Source organism: Drosophila innubila (genome assembly GCF_004354385.1).
Source record: "Drosophila innubila isolate TH190305 chromosome 2L unlocalized genomic scaffold, UK_Dinn_1.0 4_B_2L, whole genome shotgun sequence".
Lineage (NCBI taxonomy): Eukaryota > Metazoa > Arthropoda > Insecta > Diptera > Drosophilidae > Drosophila > Drosophila innubila.
This window is the reverse complement of record NW_022995372.1, coordinates 16,160,717-16,188,266: the sequence shown is the minus strand read 5'-3', so window position 1 is coordinate 16,188,266 and position 27,550 is coordinate 16,160,717. Positions and strand designations below refer to the sequence as shown.

Here is a 27,550-nt window from a genome sequence, read left to right as displayed (position 1 = left end):
TAAGCGTACATATGTACATGTATTTTTCAATTCCTTGAGTATTTTTAAATTGAATTTCAATTATAATGAGATATTCAAAGTCCATTTTTTAATGATCTTGCTTGTTTTTTTAATTTATAATATAGATTTAAAAAAAAAAATGCATCACTTTAATGTATCATTTCCATCTGCTCTCAGGCAATTCACGGCTACTACAAAAGCTTACAGTCTGTGCTAATGCAACAGCCAAAAAATACATGTACTTATGCCTTTTTTTCCTGTCCTCTCTCTCTCTCACTGTCTCTGTCTGTCTCTTTTATACTTTACAGCTGAGAGCAGTGCATCGGGCGCACCAAAAGCTGTACATGAAATCTTTTGGCACTTTTGGCTACTGAAGCTTACGGAGCTGTTGCCAGTGGAACATATAACAAAGCTTCAAAGACACATCAACAGGCAGCTGGTGAAGTGGGCGTGGCATTTGAATGCTTGCGCCACATGGCTTAGCGAGAGGGGTGGAGGAGAAATGGCAGCAATCGCGATTCCCCTTTGGTTCTGGAGAGCCCATCAAATTATCAGCTGTCAATATGGCAGCGATAAAGCAGCGACACAACAACCAAGTAACAGCGATGACAACGTTGACGTCGACAGAGACAGCAACAGCAAGAGTAACGGCAAGAGCAAATGCGTCGCTGTGACAATGTCAAAGAGAGCGACGAGGGGCGACAAATGCTTTTATAATTGTCAAATGGCATTGGCAACACTTGCTGGCAATGCGAGTCTGGATCAGGACAGCGACAACTTTCAAGGAGAACGGGACAACAACGATGATGATGGTGATGATGAGGGTGATGATGACGATGTTGGGAATATTGCAAGTGTTGCCGACTCGAGCGATGATTTAACTGCAACTGCAACAATAACAACAGCAACAGCAACAACATGGAAGCGACAACATCAACAGCTGTCAGCGACACTTGCTAAAGTGGGCGTGGCATCGACGCTGGATCAACGATTATTGATGACTTGGCGGGAGTTGGCAACGCGGCCAAAAGCTTTCATCTCGTGCTGATGCTGAATTGATGATGAAATGCATTTCAAAAAGTAGCTTAAGGTGTTGCCAACTGCGTACATTTACTCTCTCTCTCACTCCCTCTCTCTCTTATTTTTTCTTATTTCTTTTCTTGGGTTTTACGCGTGGAAAGCGTTGCAATAATTAATACTACATAAAATATTAATTGCATTGGCTGCAGTTTGTCGGGAATGACGTACTTAAGTCTTATAAAGCCAATTTTTCGGTTCAAGCAAGCCGAATGTACTTAAAAAAATTTATATATATAGTATACAGCAAAGAAAATGCAAATTAAATATATATGTTATAAATTAATTATATACTCACAATACATATACACAACAAATACAAAACAGGTGAAGCTCATAAAATAGGTTAAGAGGAAAATATAAGTATATGTGTATAAAATACATAACAATTGCGAGTAGTAATGCACAATAAATATTAAGAGAAATGTATCTTATGTATTTTCCATTGATAACAGCAGCTTAAGAGTCACAGCTTCTTAAATTTACTCACAGTTAATGACACAAAAGTCAAAGCCTTCACTCTTTTTAATCTGTGTGTCGCTTGCAGCCAAAGAGAGAATGTTAAAATCGAACAATCTGTGTCGTTCTCGCTCTTCATTGCTTAAGCAGTAACAGAGCCAAGTACTTAACATACATAACGTGAGCGAAGCAAAGATCAAGTGCAGAGCAGATAACATTCATTAAGAACGAGCAGCTGATAAATATGGCATTACACCTTCATTTTATGTTAATACAATTATGAGTCCTAATATTCTTACAACAGTTCTACAAGCACTGTCTAACAAAAATAATGACAACAAATTGCTGAACACAACACTGTAAACCGATTTCGTGACCTAAATGCCAGATTTTTTATCAATTTATTATTTCATCTTTGCATATTTGGCTAGAGGTTATGCACATAAATGTGATATATTCGGAACACCGAATAAATTAATATATTTAAATCGAACCCAAAACTTTCAATGGGCTTAAATCATAAAATACTATATGACATGTTATTCATATTTTCACGCCAAAGAGCAAACGAATAGAGGACTGTAAAGGTTAGGATGAGTAAGCTGAGCTTTAAACTGCACTTGAGCTTAGCTTTTTGTACCGTAGTGCATTTTGAAGCAAATAATGATTTTGTAAACAATAGTAAAAAGCTTCTGCAAGCTTTTACTATGTATGTTTTGTCGCATCTCTTTGCCCAGTGAATATGTAAATAAAGTTAAGTCATGAATAATCAAAAGAGAACAAAAGCTTAAAGTTAAATATTTGTAGATAATTAAAAGCATTATACGAATATTAAAAGGAACTTTTTACGGTTTTGGAAGAATACAAAATTAATTACTGCTATTTTTTTCATTTGTAGACACAAACAACAATTTAGCTAAACGTATACCATGAATCTTAAAAACAAAATTTCGTATTATTTCACCAACAAAAGAACAAATTGTTTAAAATTTTTGGCAAACAAAAATCCAACGGTAAATAGTTCCTTTGCCTTATAAATAAATCGGTGTAATTGTAATTGGAAGCATAGAGCGCAAAATGTAAATTGAATGAAAACCTTCGGAAATCTATAATATGAAAATTAAAAAAAAGGAGTAATTGAATATACAATACTGAAACTAGGCTAAATTATGTAATAACAATACTCAAGTGGAAATACATGAAATACATTTATAATCAAAATTTTTGGAGAATTGTATATAGAAAGTTATTTTAAGAAATTGTCTAGAAAACTCAAATTAATTGTGAATTTATGGCTAGTAAATTTGTATGTGTAAATGTTAAATATTCAAAGACAAATGCACAGTTAATCAAGTTATTGTTTTGACAAAAGTCATCTTTGTTTTATATTTTATCATACATAGTTGTTAATGAACAAGATAAAACAAATTAAAAGATGGACTATTTTTGAAAATAAAAAATAAATACGAAAACTTTTAATTTTGTCAATACAATAACTTGAATAACTGTATATTATAAATAATATAATGTAAAATGCATGCGCTCAGATTTGTCTAATCAAAACGTGTTGTGAAAGTTGTCTTCCCTCATTTACGTTAGCTCAATATTCTAAGATTAATCCGTTTATTGAGATTTGTTCTGTGGATTCAGTTTTGCTAAGCTTTACGAGTATATAGAGGCCAATACCAACTTTCACCTTTGAATAAATTTCACAAAAATTCAGAGTAAGCGATAACAATTTCTGTGGAATTATTTCATATGTGAAATTTGGCATAGATGATATATAAAAAACCTTGTTAGTGTACATAGAAATCCATTAAGAAGAACCAGTGTTGGTATTCTTTTTATTTTTTTATTTTTTTTGATTTGAAAAGTCAAGTTAATCATATACAGAAATTAAAAATAAAATATAAATGTTGTTTACCAACTAAACTAAGAAATAGTTTTAAAATTGCATACAAAAATATTGAATAAAAAAAACATAAAGGAAAAAACACGCTGCTTACATTGAATATAAAGTACATATTCATACATACAGAAACAAAATAAAAGCAACAAATAATCAAATGCAAAAGTGAATAATAGCCAAAATTCCTGTGAAACCCAGATCTACAATGATGTAAAAAGTAAAAAACTATAAAAGAAATCAGTATTTGTAAGCATAAAATATAAATTGTATGAGAATAAATGTAAAAAGTAAAATAATAATCGACATAAATTAGTATTAATGGCTATTGGTTAAACTATAAGCAAATTAAATATATATAAATAAACAATAATAAATGATTAATAATGAAATATCAACAAGATTTTGTTTCTTTAATGCTTCATTTATTAGTTTGTTTTTTAAGCTATGCAATAGAAGGCGCTAGCTTACAGTATACTCATATTACAAATATGACAGACAGTTAGCCAAGCTTTTAAAAATATAAATAATATTTAATATCGATAATATATAGTAAATAAAATAATATCGAAAATATTTAATGATGAATTTTTGTGTGTATACTTATGAACTGCCATGTTAGCTAGCGCCATCTATTGCATAGGCCGAGTACATTAAAGTTTTTCCAGGCAGTTGGCAAAGCTTTTAACAGGCGTCAATAAGCAGAGCTTTTTACAGAAGTTGTTGCTGCAGTCGCTGCTGGAGTTGTTGTTTTGTTTTAATACACGTGTTGATCAAAGAGCTTCTCTCTTTGAGGTCTCTTTCTCCACTCCCCCTCAGCATGTTAGTTGGCGAAAGCTCCGCCTGAAGGTCAGACGGGACAAGATCCAGACTCGAGCCAGGCAGTCAACGCGCCTCAATGACGACGATAGCACCGATTTAGCCCGAGTCCATTTATATTTACTACGACGCGTTGTAATTCGAATAACTCAATTAAGTTTCGTATTATTTAAACTATTTACAAAACCGGGCCATCTTTTTCATTTCGGCTAACGCATTTTTCCCCCAACTTGACCTTGTTTCGGACAACAATTTAATTTCGCTCTTCATGATTAGTTATTTTTCTGTGTTTTCCACACACGTGTCTCGATTTATTAATTGTAAAATTCCCCCGCGCTCCCGTCTTCGGTAATGATTATTTTTTTTGGTTAAATTGAAAAAATAAGACGACTGCCAAAAATCCTCCCAATCAACTCAAATTTGACCAATTGACCGAAACATTAATTGTGAACAAAATTAATACCAATTTTTACGTGATCAAAAATAAAAGACCGTCTTAATTGTCGAATAACTTGATAAATTATATTTGTGCCCATACTTGATCATTTTTTTTTTAATAAATGTTATAAAAGAAAATAAAGAAAACTTGTGTCTTTGTGCTAAAAATTCATTTTCGCGGTGAGTTTCTAATTTGTTTTGGCGGGAATAACTAGATACATATGTACATGTATGAAAATTTCCTTTTTATATTTTGTTTTGGCGCCAAGCACGGGCAACATTTTAAGATAACAGCGTGCTGTCGGGGCTTAGCAACATTTTAACAGCATGTGAACATGTTTAAAACTTAAGAGAAACGTTAGCTTAAGCGTTTTACATACATAGATAGTAATTGAAGCAATTAAGCTGATGTGTAGCATGAAATTTGTAACAAAAACAAAACAATTTGGAGAGAGCAAGTGCTAAGCTAGCGCTCTTAAGGTCTGTTCTGTGACAGCAGCTGAACTCTCTGTAATTATGTGTGTTTTGTTTGAAAAGAGCTTGACATTTTTGGGTTGATAGACTCAACTCTCTGCGAGTGGTTCGTTGACCCAGTCAATATCAATTGAGCATTTCTCCAGGCGCCTAACTACATTTATCCCATTGGCCAAAGACAATTTAGGACTAACAGTTAATTTGAAGCTTTCGCTGGCGACAAAAACATGCGATTGATCAACGACAGATCTCGAAATTCCACAGCACGTTCAATTGCCTTCAAGTCTTACTTACAATTGGTAGCAAAAAAAGTTCCTAGCTTAAAAACCGACTATTTCTATTATTTCGCATTTGAAATATATCGTTAAAAGTATATAATAATATTGAAAGAGATAAAGAAATAAAAGAAAGCACATTAACATTCTATATAATAAATACATATAGACAAATCCATTGCGTTGATCACAATATAAATGCCTTTCGTCGAAAGATTCGTACAAATTCGTAATTTTGTTATGAACATTTGTCTCGTCGAGGCAATACAATTTGTCCAGGACTTAACGCATGCCATTTGTTTGGACTTTCAAGGGCTCTTCAATCTCAAATAGAGTGGCGAACTGGTTCGGTAAGTCGATGTGAAAGAAAGTCGAAGAAAGTGAAAGTGTCAAAGCGTATAAAGTAAATCTCTTTTTTAACTGTTCATCAATGTCTGATCTTTAAGTTCTTTACGTTTCCGTTCACAAAATATGGATGAAAGGGGAACCTCATGGCAATTTAACAAACTTTATGGAGAGAGGTTATGTTAAATGTTTGTGAACAGAAATTGCTTAGAAATTTCCTATTAATATTTATAACAAAAAAGTGGAATTCAAATGTATGTTAGAAAAAATTTTATGGTTTAATTACAAAGCAAAAGTGTCTTAGAAGCAACAATATATCCTAGAAATGTTTGAAATAACGAAAACAATTGCATAAGCATGTTGGAGTCCCTTTTTTATTATTTAAAGAGTCTAATGTTTTAAAAGAAAATAAATACTCTTGAAATTAGTAATATAACTAATTCAGAGCAATTAAATTCAACTTTTTCTTTTTATAAGAATTAAAATGTATATTGTCAATATAATATGCTCAATATTGAATTGAACATTTAATTAATACTATGGGATCATGCAAAAATATAAATCTCAAGTTAAGGACCCTACAAAATACCATGGAAATATAAAATATTTTCATTATTTGTAATGCATAAATTGATAGAAATAAAATGAAACACTCTAGAGCTAATATTAAAAATACTACGGAAAAATAAAATCGTAATATAATTTAGTAAATTAATATCTATCAAAATTAATAGAATTTTATGGGAACAACGAAATAATCTAGGAACTTAAAACCAATAAGAATATTTTAGTCGATTTATAAAGTATCGTAGAAATATTACAAAAATTTAAAGAATAAGAACAACTTTTTATTTTTTTTTATGTATAATTAATTAAAAATGAACTGATATAGCCGAGAAATTTCACATCTGTTATTAATATATTGTGGAAAGTCAAAAAAACGCTGTAAAAAAATCATTAAAAATGTAAATAGTGGAGAAATAAATGTTTCCTAAGTTTTTAATAGAAAAAATTTTCATAAATAATAAAATTATAAAATATCTAAACAGTACAATAATTTTGTATCGGTTGAAATGTTTTGTTTAAGGCTTTGTTTCCATCTTAACACACACACAGCTCATCTCATCAATAACTGTATTTTTCAAATACACACACAAACACATACGCATACTCTCATCCAAACGTTGACCAGCACATTCCAAATTAAACCCAGACGGACCACAGTGAATGCACATTTTGATTGTTTTTGAATATTTAACTAGCCATCGAAAGGGCAAGTTTGCAGAAGACAAGTGTAAATCGATACGCCGATAACAAAACCAAAACAACCGACAATCGATAATCGACAAAGCGATAACATCAACATGCTCTCCTGTGCTTCGTTCAATGAACTTATTTATCAAACGGCAGCGGATGTTACCGCCATGGCCAGTGGTAAATCCACACCAGTTGCAGTTGGTCTCACCTCCCTGCCCCTGCCCCTGCCTGCAACAGGAGGCACCGGTGGGGTACGTGGAGCACCCAGCGAGACGCAGAGTGAAATTTCATCGGTGGACAGCGATTGGAGTGACATACGCGCTATTGCATTGAAATTGGGCGTACAAAATCCGGACGATTTGCACACGGAACGTTTCAAGGTTGATCGACAGAAACTGGAACATTTGATAAAGGGTGCGTATACCCATGACTTTACTATGAACTCTTCTTCTTCCAACTCTGTTCTTTCTTTACAGAGGACAGCGCCATTGAGGGCATGAACGGTGCGGAGTATTTCTTTGATGATGTAAGTCGGACAAGGATTATTTCAAAAATATTCTTTAAGTAAGGTATAAATTGGTATAGTAAATAATCAAATTATAACTATAAACTAAAGAGAGTTGAAAAGAAACCAATTGTCAATTCATTATGATCAGAAAAGTTGCATCTGTACATCATTGAATTGCGATTCTCTGTAGTTTCTTTCAAATTCGAATCAATTTCCAAGGTGACTCACAAGAGAACTTTTTTACTTTCATTTCTAAATTCAACTTTTGGATTTGTATTACTCGAAGTAGGCGGTTTATACAAAAGTCATATTTCAAACTCATATATGTCGTTGAAACTCTGAAACGAAATTCATGTTTAAACATTTAGCAGACATCATTTAAATTTTAGTGAAGAAACTATAAATGTTTTGCATTTTCTAATTATTGAAGCCAAATTTAAGTGTATTATATAAAGACGCATATAACCCATATATGCATATATACTGAATATCTTTTAGATAATGAACACTACGGATACTTATGTGAGCTGGCCTTGCAGACTAAAGATTGGTGCCAAGAGCAAAAAAGGTAAGAAATGAAAATTTTTTGTAAGGAAATTTCTTTACATACAGTATATGGATTTGGAACATATATGATTATTAGATCCCCATGTGCGTATTGTGGGTAAAGTGGAGCAGGTGCAGCGCGCCAAAGATCATATTCTGAGCAGCCTAGACTCAAGGGTACGTACAGAAAAAAATTTCTTTTCTTTAAGGCTAAATTTTAACATGTATATGTTTTGTATATATTGTATCTTTAGGGAACTCGCGTGATTATGAAAATGGATGTCAGCTATACGGATCATTCGTACATTATTGGCCGCGGCGGTAATAATATTAAACGAATTATGGATGATTCACACACGCACATACATTTCCCGGACTCGAACCGTTCGAATCCCACGGAGAAATCGAATCAGGTATCGCTCTGCGGCAGTCTGGAAGGTGTCGAACGTGCCAGAGCCATGGTACGTCTATCAACGCCACTGTTGATCTCCTTCGAGATGCCTGTGATGGGTCCCGGCAAGACGCAGCCAGATCATGAGACACCCTACATCAAAATGATTGAGAGCAAATTCAATGTGCAGGTAAAACCACAAAAGTACTTCTTTTCGATCAATTCAAACCAAGATGTTGCTTTTTGTTTAAGGTCATATTTTCGTCGCGTCCCAAGCTACACACGTCCCTGGTCTTGGTGAAGGGTTCCGAGAAGGAATCTGCCCAGGTGCGTGATGCCACACAGCTATTGATCAACTTTGCCTTCGAAAGTATTGCGGTAAGTCGAAAGTATCTTTTTGTCTTTTCCTCTACATTATCATTTTTGCTGGGCTTGTACTTTTTCCTTTATTAAGAATATATACATTTGTTGTACTACATAAGTTAATATTTTTATAATAGACAAAATATTGTGAAAACGAAAAAAAAATTAAAATAGAAATACAATTTTTTTTCATGTTTTAACACTTTTTTTTATAAAAAAAAATATTTACACTCTTTGTCCAAATAATATTATTTATGTTCTATTACGAATTTGCAAAAAATTAATATTATATGATGGAGAAAATACTGTGAAAATGAATAGCAATATATATTATCTAAAGAGGGTAATATCATTTATATCTAAACATATATTACTTGATTTTATTTCCAATTTAGAATCAAATTCTTGTAAATGTACAAATGGAGATATCGCCACAACATCATGAGATTGTCAAGGGCAAGAACAATGTGAATCTATTGAGCATTATGGAACGCACACAGACCAAAATCATATTCCCCGATCTGACAGATATGAATGTGAAGCCGCTTAAAAAGTCTCAGGTCACAATCAGTGGACGCATCGATGATGTCTATAGGGCGCGACAACAATTGCTTGGCAATTTGCCCGTTGTATTGATATTTGACTTTCCCGACAATCAAACCGATGCATCCGAAATAATGAGCCTTAACATCAAGTATGGTGTCTATATAACTCTACGCCAAAAGGCGCGACAAAGCACATTGGCTATCGTAATCAAGGGTATTGAGAAATTTATAGGTAAGTATCTATATAGTAGAAAAAAAATATATCTAGTGAAAAGCAGGAACTTGCTAAATATATTCTATTCCTATTTCCATATTCTGTCTTCTTTATTTCTCTTTAGAAAAGTTTTTCCTAGCTCTTTAAAATATTTCTATTGATCTTTTAATAGTATCCCAGGATTAATACTAATTTTCTTTTTAAAGAAGATACTTTAATAACTCTTTTTATTTTATATATGTATATTAACTGATTGCTACAAATATAATTTTTTTTATTACAGACAAGATCTACGAGGCACGCCAGGAGATTCTGCGCCTAACGACGCCCGCTATAAAGCCGGAGCTACCCGATCATTATTATATGCCCAAGGATAAGGATCTCAATTTGGCATATCGGACGCAGTTGACAGCACTCCTGGCTGGCTATCCGGATAGTCCGAAAACTCCATCGTTGTTGCCTCCAACAATGGGGGGACAATTGACGCCCTATGGTAACAAGAATCCGATGATGATCAATGGGAATGCGAGTGTTGGCATGGCCACGCCTACTGGCATATGTACGCCCACGCAGAAGTATATGCAATTGCATAATAGTGGCTATCAGCCCCGACAGGTGCCAGCGATAACCAATAATAATAATAACAACAACAACAGCAACAACAACAACTGCAGCAGTAATAGCAACAACAACAATTATCTGCAAGTGCCAGGATCTGGTTTATTGAAGCCTCCACAGGCTTCGAATGGACCGCCCACAGTGGGCGGGGCGGGTCAGGTGAATCTATCGCCGCGAAACAGTTGCAGTCAGAATACTAGCGGTTATCAGAGCTTCAGCAGCAGCACCACATCGCTGGAGCAATCGTATCCACCGTATGGACAACTGCAGGGTGCCGTCTCCTCGACATCCTCGTCGTCGGGTGGTTGCAACAATCGGGCGCATTATTCGCCCGATTCCACGTACAGCAGTGAGGCTGGCAGCATTGCCGGAGCAGCTCGTCTTGGCCGTCGTCTGAGCGATGGTGTCCTTCTTGGTCTGGGCAGTGCCATGGGCGGATCTCATCTGTTGCCCGGCAGTGCCGAGAGCTATCGCAATCTTCACTATGATCTGGCCGCAGCAGCTGGCAAACATCAACAGCAGCAACAGCAGCAGCAGGCGACTCAACGGGCCTTGGACTTTGATATGAAGCGTGCTCTCGGTTTCAAGGCCATGGAACGGACTCCGGTTGCGGGGGAACTACGTACTCCCACCCCCGCCTGGCTGGGCATGGGTCTAAGCCGTACCTCTCCGGCACCCATTGAGACGGTGGATGATGGTGGTGCCACCGGTGCAAATGGCTGGCGTATGCCGCCCCCACCACCCGGATTGTGCTCCCCCTATGGGCTGGGTGCCACAACGGGACTCTTGGATGCCACGCCCGTGAGTCGGCGCATGCAGCTTTCACAACACAAGGATATACATACCCTATTGACAAGCGTCGGTCTGGAGCATTACATAAGTGAGTAGACCAAAGAAACCACAATAATTTTTTGCCTTTTTTATGTTATCTTATTGCACATCGAAACTTAATCCTAGTTTTCAATATCTTAAAGCATAAGTTTGGTTTATATTAATAGATTTTTTTTTTATCAAATATATTAATTTGTATGTAAGTCCTTAAAATTATTCGTAACAACCACAAAAATATCCTCCAGTTCCATTTTAGTTTATTACTATCATCATCACAAACAATTTAAACCAAATTTGGCAGTCCAATATTGTTTTAGAATTTTCGAAGCATTTATCTTGATTAACTGAACTATATGATTCAGTTGACTTGAAATTCGATGCCGGGATTGGGAGAAACTCTTCTTATATCTAAGGAAAAATAACAAATGAATATTAAATACTTGATGGATTGCATTATGGATTTTTGTGTATGTGCTTACCACGGAAAAGTATTTTATAGATGGTTAAATGTATTAATTTCATTATAATTGCTGTGCATAACTCCATAATTAATTCTGATAAATATGTGGACTTTTTGTACTCCATTTTTTTTTTCCTTTTTTTTAATTTTTGGTTGTATTTTCATTTTTGTAGTTTCATTTTAGGGTCATTATTATTATTTATTTATATTTTTTTTTTTTCGTTTTACTGTAGGGTATTTTTTATATTTTTTCATTTTATTTATATGCTTTTTAAATTTTTCTTTTTGTTTCTTTTTGTTGTTAATTTTTTTCCTATTTTGTTATTATTTATTTGGTTGTATTTTCTTCTTCTTTCAATAATAAGGATTATATAATTTAAAGATTAGTTTTCTTACAATATATGTACATTACAACGAGCTAGTATTACAATGGGCAAATAGGCATATTATTATTTAATTTTTAATTTTTTGATATTTTGTAATTTTTTTGAGTTTTCTTGTTTTGGATTAGGGTCTTAGATTTACTAGTAACAAATATTTTATTTACAGTTTCTTTGAATTTAATTTTTCATAGTTATACAGCTTAAGCTATTTTTTTAATGTTTTCAGACTTTTTGTTGTTTAAAGTTTTTTTTATTTTTTAAAGTAATATTCAATACACGATCAATTTATATTAAACAAATTAGATTGTTGATTGTGTATTCACTACTTGTATTTTTTCTTATTTACATTTTTACATGTGTATATATATTTTTATACGATTCTTCTTTTATTCTATTTTTTTTTACTTTTTTAAGATGTTTTCTTCTTTGTAAATATTTTAATACGACTTTATTAATATAAATTTTTTTTTTTTAACGGATTGTCCTTTTTTTAATGTTAATATTAATTTTCCATTTTTTTAGAAATTTTCGTTTTAAACGAAATTGACTTGGAAATGTTTACAACACTGACCGAGGAGAATCTCATGGAGCTGGGCATCACCGCGTTCGGAGCTCGCAAGAAGCTGCTGGCGGCCATTCATACGCTTCTGGCCAACGAAGCCGCCTGCAGTAGTATGCCCAGCAGCAGCTCCTCGCAGAGCTCCTCGCCGCGATTCTCCGGCAGCGCTGCGCCCGGAGCCGAGCGTCGCCCCTCGAATCAGTGGTAATGCTGTCGATAGTGGTTGTAATCCATGCTGAGTAGCAAAAGCTAAATAACATCAAAAACATGAAGAAAAAAAACTCAACAAAAACAAAACCTAAAAACTAAAAAACATTACTCAACACTCAACTCGTTTATTTATTCAACATTAATTCTAAGCTCGCTTGAGACACTAAGTACTCTAGTAAAAACCAAAAAATTCTAAACATATAAAACAAAAAAACCAAACAAATTGAGATGTTTTCAGTAGTGTACAACAAAATTTGCAATTTACAGTTTGGCTTGACTTATACTCGCATTTGTACTCAAACGAATATTAATATTGTGAATTATTTATGAACATTTACTACGTATTTATAATGTATATTGTAAAGAATGAATTTAACTGAAGAACATATTGTTTGAAACAAAAAAAAAACACTTTATGGCTTGTAAAATTCAAAAGAAAAGAAACAAAAAAACAAACTGATCTGAATAAAAAGTAATTGTCTGAAAGTATTTAAAAATAAAACAACTGTGTTAAATTATTATACTTTTAACTAATTAAGATATATCTACATATGATACAACAAACTAACGTCATAGTTTTAAAATATACAAATAATAGATCAGAGAATCAAATAGATCAAAGAAATTTAAAGGAAATATATTTAATAATTTTGTATTTTGCAAATATTAAGAATATAGAAGCTGTGATCTTTGAAAATAAAGCCACTATTTCAATAGAAATGTATCGAAAAATATCAAATATCAGGTAATAATTATAGAAGATCTATCTTCGACAAGCCGAAGGACGACGGTTCCAAAAATACAAATTAAAAATAAAAAATAACAAAAAAGCTTAATTTGGAGGCTTTTGAAAACATTTAATGCATTCAATATTACCCAACGGACAAACAAACAAAGATATATCAAGTCGGCATGTCGAATATAATATATTTTTTTTGGTAACGGCACAAACGCAAACGAAAATCACAGAACACAACGTCTTCATAGTTTAAATGCTGAATAAATGTAATAAGATTTTATTTAAGCACAAAATAGTTTAATAAATTACTTTACGAATTGGAAACACGTCACATGCCGACAAGGTTCGGATAGAAATGAACTGTAGTTGCTATGGAAATCAGCCTATTTATACCGAATGTGCTTGGAAAACATCACAATTTTTCTTAAATTTCTAAGAACGCTAAAGCATTAGGATTAAGGTGCAGACAGTTACCTGCATACGCAGATTACATTAAGTACCTTTCATCCTTGGCTTGGTTTATTACACATTTCAAGGAATTTCTGTACATATTGAAATATTACCTGCAAACATTTTCAAAATGTGGATTTTTCAAATGTCTGCGATAATAAATTTCTGAATTTTGCATTTATTGCTTAAGAATTTCTGTCTTTGGTTAAGTGAATTACAAATTTCAAGGTCTTTCTGTAAATATATATGTACGTAAATATTACCTGGCAAGAGCTACCAAAAAGTATTACTAATCTAGGGATTTTTTAGTAAATGTGTTAATTTTTAGTAAAATTAATGGTGAAATGTGAATAATTTAGCTATATTATATGTAAATGAAATGATTGCTTATATTTTTTATAGAAAAATATTTAATACATATTTTGCACTACCTTTTAATATCTTTCTGCCCTACCCTCGATCAATCTGATCATGAACTACAACAGAAATAACAGCATTTATAGATATTCCGCTTGGAATCTTTTATATTGAAAATAACCATATCATTAATTAAACTGTAATTTTAAAGAGTCTTGCTGATAAACAATATTGAAAGCATCCGATTACAGAAATTTTTCGATGCTACGATGGTGTACTACTATCTCAACAAGAGTTTTATCGAATGTGTGTATATCGAATATATGTACAGCCCCTTCTAGAATCTAGATTATTTGACCCCCTACTCGTGCAAGTAAAAGTATTAAATTATATTAATTTTAACTTCTAAAGAATATAGAAACGAAATGTAAACGCATTTTTATTTATAAATTCGAAAGCTTAACCAAAACAATTTCATTTTTTACATTTATATTTTTAAAGGCAGAAATAACTTATAACTTAAGATTTAATTATAAAATTATTATGAAATTAACAGGTAACTTATATTTTAAACATTTTTAGCTTATAACTAAAAATTTAAATAATATTGGAGTCACGTGGTATTTAAAAATTGTTTAATTGATCCAACATTTGTTGCAAGGATTTGGGAAAACCCAAAAAAAACCTCAATTAGTTCAATAAGAGAAGAAATAAGTATTGTTATAATATTACTTGCAATTTAAGGAATTATGTTATTGTTGAAAAATTTACATAATTTGATAAATAAAAGGAAATAAAAAGATATGAAAATATGAACTTTTTAATTTTATGCAATTATTTCTGTTCATTATTGTTTACTTTAATCGTTTATTTTGTATTGGGCTCAATTGTTTGTTCTCTCATTTATTTCCGATTTATTATGAAATTTTAACAAAAATTTAAATAACAAGGAATCCACATTTATAGTTTAAAAAAAAATTAGATAAGAATATATCTTGATGTTTGCTGATAGTGACAATATCAACAATAAATCTAGAGCTCGAATCAGCTAAACTACTCGAATTCACAAGTTTTAATGGTAATAATCTGGTAATGTTATATATATCATTTAGTTTTTATCGAGTCCCTTTTAAGATAAATGAAAACGGCTTAAATGATGTGATAACAAAAAATATAGTCAGTAGCACCTTTCAACTCAGTTTCATTTCTAAAGCAACATTTACTTCTTTAATAATAAGGTCGCAATTATATTATATATATCATTTAGTTTTTATTGAGTCCCTTTTAAGATAAATGAAAACGGCTTAAATGATGTGATAACAAAAAATATAGTCAGTAGCACCTTTCAACTCAGTTTCATTTCTAAAGCAACATTTACTTCTTTAATATTAAGGTCGCATTTCACACACTGTTAACGTAAGATGTATTTAAATGCCGAACTGGAAATAAAGCGCACTTCTACTATTGGCGATTAAGTCGATATTTATTTAAATTACAAGTCGGTGCCTGATTTTAATTGATGACTTTTTAGCTGTTATTTATAAAACTAATACAATAAAAATAAAAATGAGTGTTCTTTGTTAAGTAAAACTAATACAATAAAAATAAAAATGAGTGTTCTTTGTTAGGAAATTGAATGAAAATAAAAATAATTTTCTGGATTATAAAATGAAAATCAAATGTTTTTGTTCTTCAATAAATGTCAAAATAATAAAAGTTAAAGACAGTGTGACCTCCAAAGTTATAAGTTGTTCGATAATGTAGAAGAAAATAACAACAAAATTAATTAATCCAATTGTGTTTATAGATAAAATAATCTTTCCGACAAGTTGCTTGAAGTATCGCGCTGAATGCTTTGGCCAATCAAGTAAGCCATCTTATGAGCATACTAAAAATAAAAAAAAATTTATTTTAGAATGATTATGATACAATGATTGACTCAGTTATTATCGCTTACCAAACAGCAGGCTGGAACTCGAACAGTTCCTGGCCAATTATAATACAGAAAACATAATTTATATGTTAATCTCTGTATGATATCAGGACCATAATTCGAATCATCCTGAAGAACCACAAAATGTGTTGGGCTCACAGTTCCTTGGCGAACCATTTGAGCAACCAAAAAGAAATCGTACATATTAGCTCTAGTAATGCATCGGTCAATCACAGTTCCCGGCAGTGGATTTGAATAATCCCTGCCACTTTGCTAAAAAAAAATATTAAATTATGTTTTTTATTTAAATAGCCAAAATGTAGGATTGAGACTTTTGAGAATTATTTGGCTATTGATATATAGCGACTTACTTACCGCGAAGAATCGGGTATTTATACGTTTTTGAACTACAATAAACGTAATTTTTACGGCTTTGCCGCATACGGCCTCAAACTGGGGAATTTCGTATTTTGAGCATAAGTTAAGTTGTCCATCTCCAACGCCATCTCTGAAAATGAAGACAAATATTAAAATAACTACTAAATACTATTAATTATTTAATTGCTGTACCTGTAAATTATTACACTGTCCGGTAAGTGACCATTTCTCTTTTTATAGCACTTGAGGGCCATTTCAAATGACGAAGTCAGTCCGTTAACTAGCTCTTCTTTTTTGGTCTGCATTACCGCCTTGCTATACCAATGCGTATATGATGAGTTTAATGAAGCTACAAATGCTATAATTTTTATGAATATATTAATTGATATACTGTTTAAATTATAAAAATACTTATTAAACATACCAGCGACAGAGTTGCTTTTTTGCTTGGGATCATGATAAGAATCTATTCCACAAATCATAACATTCTTAAATGGAATTTTCACCGACCACAATGATCCTCCCAATTTGCAATTCATTTGTAAGATGATTTTTTGAACAATTGACCGATTCCTTTGTTCGTTGAATAAGGTTCTTGAATTTATAACCTGCAATTAATTAATAATATTAAAATCGTTTAAATAAAATTTCAACAATTTGATTTCAAAGCTGATTACCTGTGATGCGACAGGTATTTCTGCACAGCAAATCTTCTTAATGGCAGAGTATCTGTCGTCGCGACTAGTTGGGCAAATGCAAACAACTATTTGGGTTTGTTCACAAATATTACGGCGCAGTGCATCCACATAGGAGTCCACACGATCCTGATCTAATGTCAATATTTTTGGCTTAGCTAATTTCATGCCAAAAGCCTCACAGCATCGCTCCATGTTGGTTATAAAGGCTTTACAAGTGCGTAAATCCGTTCGTGTATGAATTAAAATCCAGTTATTTAAATTAACGACTTCAAGAAGTTCATTGTTTGTTGCATCTCTTGAGAAATCAGCATTTGGTCCAGCTGATACGCTTTTATTTGCAAAATAAATTTGCTCTTGATTTATTTTTCGCCCCATCACATTGATGGTATTTTTGGCGAGCGATAATCCCCAATTTGCAAGAATTTGCTTTGCTTCAGCGTTTTGATTAACATTTTTTATAAACTTATCAAGAGCTTGCAGACGTTGATTTGGCGAAACTCTAGTGAATGTTGCAATCTCACGCATTATTTTTTGGTCAGCTCGAGTCTCATCATGTAGTCCGGTGAGGTAGCAAAGTTCCGGAATAAGGCAATAACGTATTTCCTCTTCCTTGGTCAAGGTCTCATTTTTACGCTGTTGTTTTATGCTAATAAGCAACGGCTGTCTGTCATCTTTAATATTTATGTTGTGATGTGTTCTATAATATTCCAGATAACTCAGTGATCCAGTTCGTGTTTCAAATCGTGATTGTGGATTCTCGGAAAAACAAATGTCGTCAATTTTATATGTGCGATTATTGTATCGTGTTATAATAACACTGCCCAATAAGTATTTTTTGGCTACATCTTGGTAGTTACTTCTGTTGTGTTGACAAATCTCTGTAAGCATATCTAATACGGTTTTTTGACAAAGCAATCGATGTGATACATCACAGCAAAGCATCAAACCTCCGTCGTATTCATCGACAGCCGTAACGTATCCTGGCCAAACTTCTAACTTTGCAGACGGTATAATCTTTGGTTGCGTGGGATCAAAGTGCTTCCTATCGAATCTGACATAATTCAAGGTTTTCATAACACGATCAAATAGAACATTGTACAGTTGGATGCAGTTCTTTAGAGGTTCTTTTTTTTTAAATAGCAATCGCACTTCGATATCAGTATTATCAGCAGTTTTCGAAACAAAAGTTGTCAAATTCTCTTTTAACAATATTGGTAAGTACAAAATGGTTCCATCAAAGGTTTTAACTCCTCCAAACTTATCTCTGTGTTCGCTCAAGTATTTCATTCGTAAATGTACCGAATCAACGGAAGGATTAAATCGTACTTCATAAAAGTAAACTCCCTTACTGGGGTCAGAACTTAGTCCTATATAGTTACTTGACAAATTAGCCTGAGTACCTGAACAAAAAAATAAAGTTGAAGTAAAAATAGAATCATAGCTGCATATTCAAGTTCAAATTTTTTTATTAATAAATTTTTTAAAAAGATTGTATGCTTACCATTGGAGCCATAAACATTCTCTGGCAAAAATAACTCCTTTACGGGAACATTTGGATTGATGTTCTCTGATACATTTTTATTGTCAGTTGGAGTGTTCAAGTTGCTTGATGACAAATCGCTGGGAAAACTATCTGTAGATCCTGTTGCCGATAGTGGTTGTGAACGGGTCTTGAATGACTCCAGGAATTGTCCACGTCCACGTCCGTGGCCCCGCCCAATCGAAATACTGACATTTTGTAAGGAGGACTCCAGCTCACTTGCATTATTATCTCGTGCAACACGACGATACTCGGCGCTTGAAACTGTTTGATCAGCATCCACGCCGCTGTCTTTGGCCAATTCTCCACTCGACGAAGAAACCTCAGAAGGCTCAATCTTTTTCTTAAATAACGACAATAAACTACCTCTGCCGGACATTTTCTATATTTTAAAGTAAAAAGACATTAGTTCCGTAAAAACACGGTTGGCACAATTGGCGTTTTTGCGCAAACGCTAGGTCTTTTTTTCCCGTTGGCGCAATGACACTTTTATATTGTAACTGGCTCTTTTTTGGTTTAATCAAGAATTTCTTGAAAACTATTAAGAATGTAATTTAGATCTTAACCGTTTTGCAAATAATTAGGTTGTTTTATAAGAATTGGGTAGTTTTCATGAAATTGGCTCTTTGTTAGTGAAATTGGCTCTTTTTAAAAAAATTTTTGTTTTTGCGCTTTTTTATTTTATTAAGTGGCAGCCGTGCGTATAAGTTGGATTATTTCAAAGTGATTAGTGACTATACTATTTCTAATTACAATCATTTCTTCACACTCTACCTATTCAAATTAAAAAATTCCCATATATTTATTAGCTAAAATGGCAACACTGACAAAAATTTACAATAACCTCTACGCAATGTACCGTTTATTTGTAAACTACAAGCCCTATTATCATCCACCCAAAACAAAGTATGTCCCATAGAAAAAAAACTATTTTCATATTGCTTTTTTTATGGAATTTTATACTTTAATGTCTATGTCGCTTTGAGTGTATATAACTTGGGCTCTAACGGAAAAACCACGAGTTTTGCCTTTTTGGAAATGACTATGCGTACATACATATACATGTACATACATACATATACATACATACATACATATATATATGTAAGCTTGCGTGTATACAATGAATTTTCGGATGTTCATATATAACAAACTTTTGCAGATAAATTAAAGAGCTTATTCATAAGTAAATGTAGCTAAATGTGCTATTATAAATTATTAAACATCCTTACCTTAAATTTTCTTTATGTGTTTAATATTCTCGATGTTGTCTATAAATTCAACCACGACGTCGTTGCCGCCACTTGCACTATAACTATGTAAAGTTGACTTTATTTTTAGTGATGTCAAAGCCAACATCGATTAATATCTGAAGCTTTCCGAAGTCATCACTTAGGAAAGTACGCTGTCTACTTAAAAGGCCAAGACATACATGTAACGCGGAAAAGCAATTAAATTAAAGAATTCTTTTTCTCAAGCTACTTATCGGTTTGTTTCTTTAATGAAAGCTTAAGGGGAATTCGTGTATCAAACAAGTATGTGCATATAATACCCCTGAAATGAAATCGTAATACTAATAAAAATAAACTCCGTAGCCATTCGCTCGAATTTTTCAGCCAGAAGACAACTCTCCAAATAAATCAATAAATGCTAATATATTTATTGTACATTTCGTTCATATAATTTCTATGTGTAAATTCATTAGCAGAAGGCGGTATCTTCAAATTTTGAATGTAACAATCTTTGTTAGCCGAACTTTCTATCGATGTTTCAATTCACCCCTGAATTAAACGATAGCTAGCCGGCAATCGATATACGCTCGAAGCGATAGTCTTGTCATAATAATTGGATTTCTGTAGATCGATAAGCTGTGTACCGATTATCTTAAAATGTTCTTATTTTACATTTTTAAATGGAATTGAAAGATGCACATACCAGCTATTAAAATTACGATTATATAGAGCTTGACTTATTGTTAAATGTTGCAATATTTAAAGGAAACTACAAGCAGCGCATATTTTATTGGTTACCAACCAGCACAGTTTTATATATGTGTATATTTACATATGTACATATGTACATGCTTATTAAATCATACATATGTGTATACTATATACATAGCTAAATACGAAAGTAACAATCAATATATTAAAATCAAATTCGTTGGGTGAGACCTCTGTGCTGCTGATACGATCTCACCTAACATTTCAATAAAAATAGCGCAAAAAATATCAAGTCGAAAATCTAACAACAACAAGTCCATAGTACAAAACTGGTTTTTCTATATGATTCAGACTTCAGTAGCATATTCAGTGTCTTTAGTAAATCATACTGTTCGCCGGGATCGCTAGTTTTATCAATTTGTGTTCACAAATAAACTACTTTATGAATTGCCCTCGTCAATTATTTTTAGCAAAGAAAAGAGCTTTTCGCCTGTGTGAATTCTGTAAAATAAAAGTTCGTTTAGTGTTATACTTCAACTCGGTGCTTAAGCAATAGGGAGCGTACATTTAACGTGAGATCATCGATTTCAAGGAATACAAACAAGTTAACACATCTCAATTGAATATGTACGTACATTTGTATACATTCGTGTATGCACATACATACATACATGTGTATGTACATGCAAAAAAATACATACTTACATATATAAATATATAGAGGAATTTTATGTGCATATAAACATTCCTTTTAATTTATAACAGTTTTGCAAAAACCGAATATGTTGTGCCCAAGCTATTTAATTGATTGAACATATATATATATGTTAACACATATATGTATATTCTTAAGTGTATATAAACATATGTGAGTACGTTCAATACGTACATACAAACAAAAGTAGCTGCTGATAAAGTACTTTACGGCTCGCCCGCCTTACTGCACACCTTTTCTTATCAAACAGAAATTTAATGACGTAACTTTATTTTATAGAATCGGAATGTTCAGTACCTATGTAGGCAATTTTTCCAAATCATAAGGGCAGATCATTCAAAAATTAATTGTTTAATATTGCAGATGAATGTATGTATGTATGAGACGTATGTATGTATGTTAGTACAAGTATAAATATTTGATCTATTTTTATCAGTCACACAGTGGAGGATCATTATTTAGAACACTTGCTACTGGCAGCTCTACTATTAAGAACTAACTAACTAAATTAAGTGATTATTTTCTTGTTTATCAAGTATTGATTATATAGCTTTTTCGACGAATTGGCATAACAACAATTTGTTATCGTAAAACTTAAGAGATACATTTAACAGCTGATTTTATTTTGTCTGTTTGCAACCCTGAAGATCGACTTATCAACGTTGAGACTCTCACGAAAGAACCATTTGAACTTTCAATGAACTCCATGTAGTCGGAGTACAAAGTGTTTCGAAAAAAAAAAAATATATGTGAGAAGTATCGTTACTCTCAATAGGGAAATTCATTTTGAACTTTTTTACTAATATCTTGCAAGTTATTTAATTTGATGTTCGTACAATTGTGACATTCAAAACTTAAGAAAGCCTACACTGAAGATCAATCTGGGCTGAATCCAGATACATTTTTATGTAAACGTCAATAATGAAAATAAACTCGCTTATCGATTTATCGAAAAAATATATACATATAAGCCTTTGCGGGGAATGCTGTGGAATTGAAACTCATGGTGTTAATGAAGACTTCGCACAAATTTTAATACGCTTGATACATGACGCAAAGATTTGGTAGCATTCAATTCCAGCGCTGAGTATGAAATATTCAGTTTAAAATGAGTAAAAGATATTTATTTTGTTATCTGTCAAACTGTGAATATTGGAAATTAATTTGTTGGAATATATCTGATCGTTTTCGATTTTAGGCATCATTTTAATATTTTGAAACCCATATTCAATTGTTTTAGTATGAGTTGTTTTTACAGAATACATTAATATTAAATCCTCGGAAACCTTGTAAATCTTTTGACATGTTTCTCAAGTATAATAATTTTTTACGAATGCACAAAGGCTTAAAAAATCAAAACAAACTGTGGTTAATATTTGAAAAATAACGATACAGTCAATGCAACTGGTAACAATATTTTGTTGCCATGTTATTGCTAGAAAAACCACTGAGAACCGGCATTTATTTTTTAAACTCTATAATCGAGGAGGTATGGCCATCTCCGTCATACAATAATGTATATATGCCGATTTATATTAATCATAAATATTCTTTAAAATTTTAAGGACGATGCGCTCGAGCACTGGTTCTGAAAGGACTTCAAGTCAAATCTCAATATACAATTATCCTGATCATTTGAACCCATTTTCCGATGAAGACAACCACAAACGATTGCGATTTTGGAATTTATCAAAACGCAATGATAACAGACGTCGAAGTTTTTCAATGGGAAATTTAAGAGAAATTTGGTAAGTTAAACCCGTTATTCTACAATATTTATGAATCCATCTCTGCATTCTATGACTTTTTATTTACATTATTCTTTTTAGGAATTTTAAGTCGTTTTCATTAAAAAAAAAGTCATCGACTTTGGGAATACAGAAAACATCAGAAAGTCCCCCAGTTTTAAGACGTCATTTGGAATCAAACTCTTTGCATCCTGGCGATCAAAATAGAAGACCATATATGAATTCTTTGCAGAATATTAATACTCCAAGGGGGGTAAGTTAGATACTATTAATGGGATTATCGTAATCGTTTGATCAACCCTCGTGAAATATTTTTTATTTCTTTTTAGACAAGATCCAGCGAAACAAACTTCAACATCATTCGTAGTCCACAACGCTCAACAATAAGTGAAGGATATTTGACTCCACTAAGTCAACGATTCCATCCGAGAAGGTATTTTTGGAATTCTAATCTATTGGTTCACTGACGACGTTTTAAATTATCTTGCAGATCTTCGCAGGCGAGCTTAGCAAGCACAAATCCGTTTGAAAGTGACATCGACTCTGATGCGACTGATATTGGAAGTGTCTCCCTTGGGGGCTGCAGAAAGTCTTATAGAAAAAAGCGACGAGCCCCGTTAGCTCCAACTATAGAAATGGTAAAGACGGGATTAAAACCTTTATCGAATCCGTAACCTTAACCGGTATAACCGTAACTGAAACCATAACCGAAATTATATATTTTTTCTACCAAAACCGAAATTATTTAAAGCGAAGTAACCGATTAGCTTTGTGAACCAATTCAGCTTTGTGAACTAAAATCATACTGGTATTTCGAAACCGAAACATAAACCAGTAACGCTTACGAAACCCATTTACAAGTATTTTTCGTAACCGATAACCAAAATACAATCATAACCAAAACCCTAACTGAAACCACTAAGCAACTGTAGAGTTTTTATTTCATACAACGAAAATGTGCGTAGATATTGCGTTTACGGGTGAAATTTACTATGGACATGAGAAAAATAAGCGTCCCTTTTTTCAGGTCCATACTAAATTTCACCCGTGGACGTGTGTGTGAACATTTTCGTTGCATGAAATAAAAGCCTAAAAGCCAAAAACCTATTTTCCTTTCGGTTTAATATCCAGTTTTTTTGAATTTTTACTTGCAGAATATGACCATAAAGCTTATCAAAAATATTTTAAATTTTAAGTTATCAAGTTAATCTTCAAGACAATTTAAGCTTCGGCAACCCAAAGACATTTCTTTATTTATTAATTGTTTAATTGATGATTTTTCAATCGTATATTTCAGCTCAATAAAAAATCACCCAGTCCAGTTAAAGAAACAACGATGGAAACCCAAAGTTCAACAATGGCAGTCGAGCAAACTAAAGCGATTCGATCCCTCGCCGTGGAAATAGAACAATTTGTTAATAATAGCAATGAAACTTCGACTGTGAAAATCCCCACAGTAGTTGTGGAATCTTCCAGCGTGCCCCAAAGTCCACAATCCGAGTCCACACTCTCGGAAGAAACATATTTTACTAAAGTTTCAAGGTCTAAACATGATACAAAACGTGATACTACTGGAGATGAAAATGTTTCGACTGTAAAATGTACTTCAGCATGCGATCCGGTGACTGAAACTTTGAAAATAGATGAATCGAATAGTAATAAAGGTGTAATAGTCGTGTCTTCCATTGTCATCGACAGTCCACAAACTGAACCAACCATTTCGGATCGAAAATGTTCCCCTAAGCCTCCAATACGAACCAGTTCTTCAAAAACTGCACATGTTAAAGAAAACAAGAAACCGAATATAGAATACACTTTAAAATCCGATCAGGTATCGGAAAATGTGCTCGTAGACAATGTAGTTAGAATTGTAGAAAATTCCTTGGACCCCGATTATCCACAAACTGATCCAAAAACTTCGGAACGAAAATGTTCACCTAAGCCTCCAATTCGAAGCAGTTCTTCAAAAACTGAACATATTAAAGAAAAAAAGATAACGAATACAAAATATACTTCAACGTCCGATCAGGTGTTGGAAAATGCGCAAGTTGATAAACCGTCCAGTCACGGAGTTAAAATAGTGGAGATTTCTACTGTCAACAAAAGTGCACAAAATGAGCAATTAACTTCAGATCAAAATTTCTTACCTGAAGCTTCTGCGAATGAAATTAAGATACCGAATGTAGAACAGAATTCAACATCTGATATATTAAATGGCAATGTGGAGAGAATAGAAGAGTCTCCCTCTGTGTCAGAAAGTTCACAAAAGGAGCACCAAATTTCAGATCAAATATGGTTATCTAAAGCTCCAACTCCTAGTCCAATTGCGAAAAGAGAATCTGCTGAAGAAAGTAAGATACCCAATATAGAACATATTTCAACAATCACATCGACGACTTCGATGACTGAAGATATGCACGTAGATAGGTTAAATAGAAATCTAAATCAAATACCCGAACGCAGAAATCTAAATAATTTTACAAACGTACAGACGTATTCTTTGAAAGAAAATAACAATGCGGAAAATTACGAGTACTTAAACAAACCCTTGGCTATTTTCGAAAACTCAGAGAGGAAAGTAGACCATTCGGAGGAAGAAGCTCAGCCAGCCAAAGCAAAATCGGTTAAGGAAATAATTGATTCTATTAATCGTAGTCAAAAACTTCTCAAAGATAGTGCGGCGAAGGGAACAACTGTATATTCAACATCTTTATATGCTGAAAACAACATCAGGCCGATAAGTAATCAAAGAAGTTCCCAGATGCCTGAAATCTCTCCTAATATTTCAACGGCCAGCTCTGTTGCGGAGAATAACTTACAATTGGAACAAAATTACTTTCAGAAAAGCAAAATAAATAAAACAGCCTTTCAATATCGAGAGTCATCTCCAACTGCATTAAATTTAGATTGGAATCCTCTGCCCAAACCAAAGAGAATTAACAACGGTTCAACTATTTAAAACATAAATTATCATTAACTTTTATGGCTTTAGAATTTCTTAATTCAATAGTTTAGTTTCAAATCTATTTCTGTGCTATGAAATATAAAAAAGCTTTGTAACTCGTGTAATAATATATTTTTAAATTAATAAATGTATATGTAATGTTATGGTGTGACATCTTGATGTTTTATAAATTATTTTAAAATTTAGCTGGAGAAATTTTTCAATCTATATTAATGGTTTCCTTGGTCCTGAACGATCTGTCTAGTTTCCCCACTCATTAAAAGTATTAAGTAGCTAAATTTTTAATAAATTTTCAGTGAAATTAAGTCTTTATTAAATGTCATAAAATTTACTTATAAACTTATGTATAAACCATCTAAAATGCATTATAAGTACATATGTTGGAATAAACTAAGCTGTCCACGAAAATTATTAAAATGTATTCTTTTTTTTTTTTGTTTTTGTTTTGACTGTAATTATGTTTATTATAGTATTTTTATGGTTAAATGGTCTTACATGATATAATCCTCTGAACAGGATATTGAAGTTTACTGTCAAATACTATGGGAGAGCAACGAAACTATAAACGATAAAAATACTTAAAGCATATTTAATAATTAAGTAAATTTTTTTATATGTGGTTTTACTAGTTGTTTTGTCAGTTAAATTTTCAAAAGAAATTTTGTAAAATAATTTCGATTTTAATAATGTGATTGGATTGAAATATTTCATTATAATTAGCGTGAAAACAATGCATTGTTTAAGTTAAGTTTACAATTGCTAATACAATAATCTTTTTTTTGTCATTATTAAATCGTTGAAAATGAAATATCATGTCATGTGGATATATAATGCGTTATTTGAGATTCCTTCAAATCAGTTCTGTAGGCAAAAATAAGATGTTTTGCGTTTGAAATTATTGCACCTTTAAAAAAGTTTCTATCCATTTATCTTAAGGACCGTGTAATGACGCTATTATGAGTACATACATATGTACATGCATAACTTGCATAATTTTTGCATATAGCACATCCAAAAAATACCTAAAGCAACCAAGATTCAAACTGACATCTCAATTGGGGGGAAATTCATAATTATGAAATGTCTTAAATGTCTATATTCTTTTTACCACGTATGTATGTATGCTTTTTGTATGCATATGTATAAGTATTGTATATATGTATATATATATATATATGTATATATTTACATTTCTATTTAATATTTAACTAAATTAAACGTCTGAACACGGTCACAATTAAAATGAAATTTCTAAACTTAGAAAGTATTTTAGATGGATGTTATATCTACTATTATGTTACAATTTTTTATGTTTTTTCCTTTTGTTTTGTTTTAATATACCACGAGGTTTGTGTCGTTTTTTTTTTTTGTTTGTAATTTTTAATTATTTATTTTTTTTGCATTTA

The 27,550-nt window shown here is 32.4% G+C and overlaps 5 protein-coding genes across 8 annotated transcripts in view; 4 read left to right on the top strand and 1 right to left on the bottom strand.

Moving 5' to 3' along the window:
* Positions 1–1,859, top strand: part of LOC117779884 — a 37,200-nt gene extending 35,341 nt beyond the window's left edge. The window contains exons 7-8 of the mRNA XM_034616223.1: positions 309–444; positions 1,841–1,859. Coding sequence (XP_034472114.1) covers positions 309–444; positions 1,841–1,859 — 155 coding nt within the window. The remainder of the gene's footprint in view (positions 1–308; positions 445–1,840) is intronic.
* A 3,591-nt stretch (positions 1,860–5,450) lies between these two features.
* Positions 5,451–7,137, top strand: LOC117780126. Of its 3 annotated transcripts, none has more exons than XM_034616538.1 (2): positions 5,451–5,798; positions 7,056–7,137. In XM_034616538.1, the coding sequence occupies exon 1, from the start codon at positions 5,647–5,649 to the stop codon at positions 5,779–5,781; it is 135 nt and encodes a 44-aa protein (XP_034472429.1). In that variant the 5' UTR covers positions 5,451–5,646; the 3' UTR covers positions 5,782–5,798; positions 7,056–7,137. The 3 variants fall into 3 exon arrangements, with proteins under 3 accessions (XP_034472429.1, XP_034472427.1, XP_034472428.1); XM_034616536.1 differs by lacking the exon at positions 7,056–7,137 and adding an exon at positions 6,910–6,922; XM_034616537.1 differs by lacking the exon at positions 7,056–7,137 and adding an exon at positions 6,881–6,909.
* On the top strand, positions 7,067–12,760 carry LOC117780124 (protein bicaudal C). Its single transcript, XM_034616534.1, has 9 exons — positions 7,067–7,464; positions 7,527–7,576; positions 8,057–8,126; positions 8,202–8,281; positions 8,359–8,685; positions 8,748–8,873; positions 9,254–9,635; positions 9,901–11,115; positions 12,432–12,760. The coding sequence occupies exons 1-9, from the start codon at positions 7,158–7,160 to the stop codon at positions 12,674–12,676; spliced, it is 2,802 nt and encodes a 933-aa protein (XP_034472425.1). The 5' UTR covers positions 7,067–7,157; the 3' UTR covers positions 12,677–12,760.
* A 3,134-nt stretch (positions 12,761–15,894) lies between these two features.
* Positions 15,895–20,094, bottom strand: LOC117780125 (protein argonaute-3). The gene is made up of 8 exons (XM_034616535.1): positions 20,006–20,094; positions 18,735–19,155; positions 17,213–18,633; positions 16,960–17,143; positions 16,728–16,893; positions 16,533–16,665; positions 16,182–16,430; positions 15,895–16,112 (listed from the first exon to the last, which is right to left on the bottom strand). The coding sequence occupies exons 2-8, from the start codon at positions 19,150–19,152 to the stop codon at positions 16,026–16,028; spliced, it is 2,658 nt and encodes an 885-aa protein (XP_034472426.1). The 5' UTR covers positions 19,153–19,155; positions 20,006–20,094; the 3' UTR covers positions 15,895–16,025.
* Positions 20,095–21,124: 1,030 nt separating this feature from the next.
* On the top strand, positions 21,125–26,565 carry LOC117779698 (probable serine/threonine-protein kinase nek3). 2 transcript variants are annotated; one of them, XM_034615972.1, is made up of 6 exons: positions 21,224–21,343; positions 22,997–23,179; positions 23,261–23,432; positions 23,509–23,612; positions 23,670–23,817; positions 24,477–26,565. In XM_034615972.1, coding segments are annotated over exons 1-6 (2,271 nt in total). In that variant the 5' UTR covers positions 21,224–21,341; the 3' UTR covers positions 26,139–26,565. The 2 variants fall into 2 exon arrangements, with proteins under 2 accessions (XP_034471864.1, XP_034471863.1); XM_034615973.1 differs by lacking the exon at positions 24,477–26,565 and having other exon boundaries at positions 21,125–21,343; positions 23,670–23,868.
* The last annotated feature ends 985 nt before the right edge of the window (positions 26,566–27,550 follow it).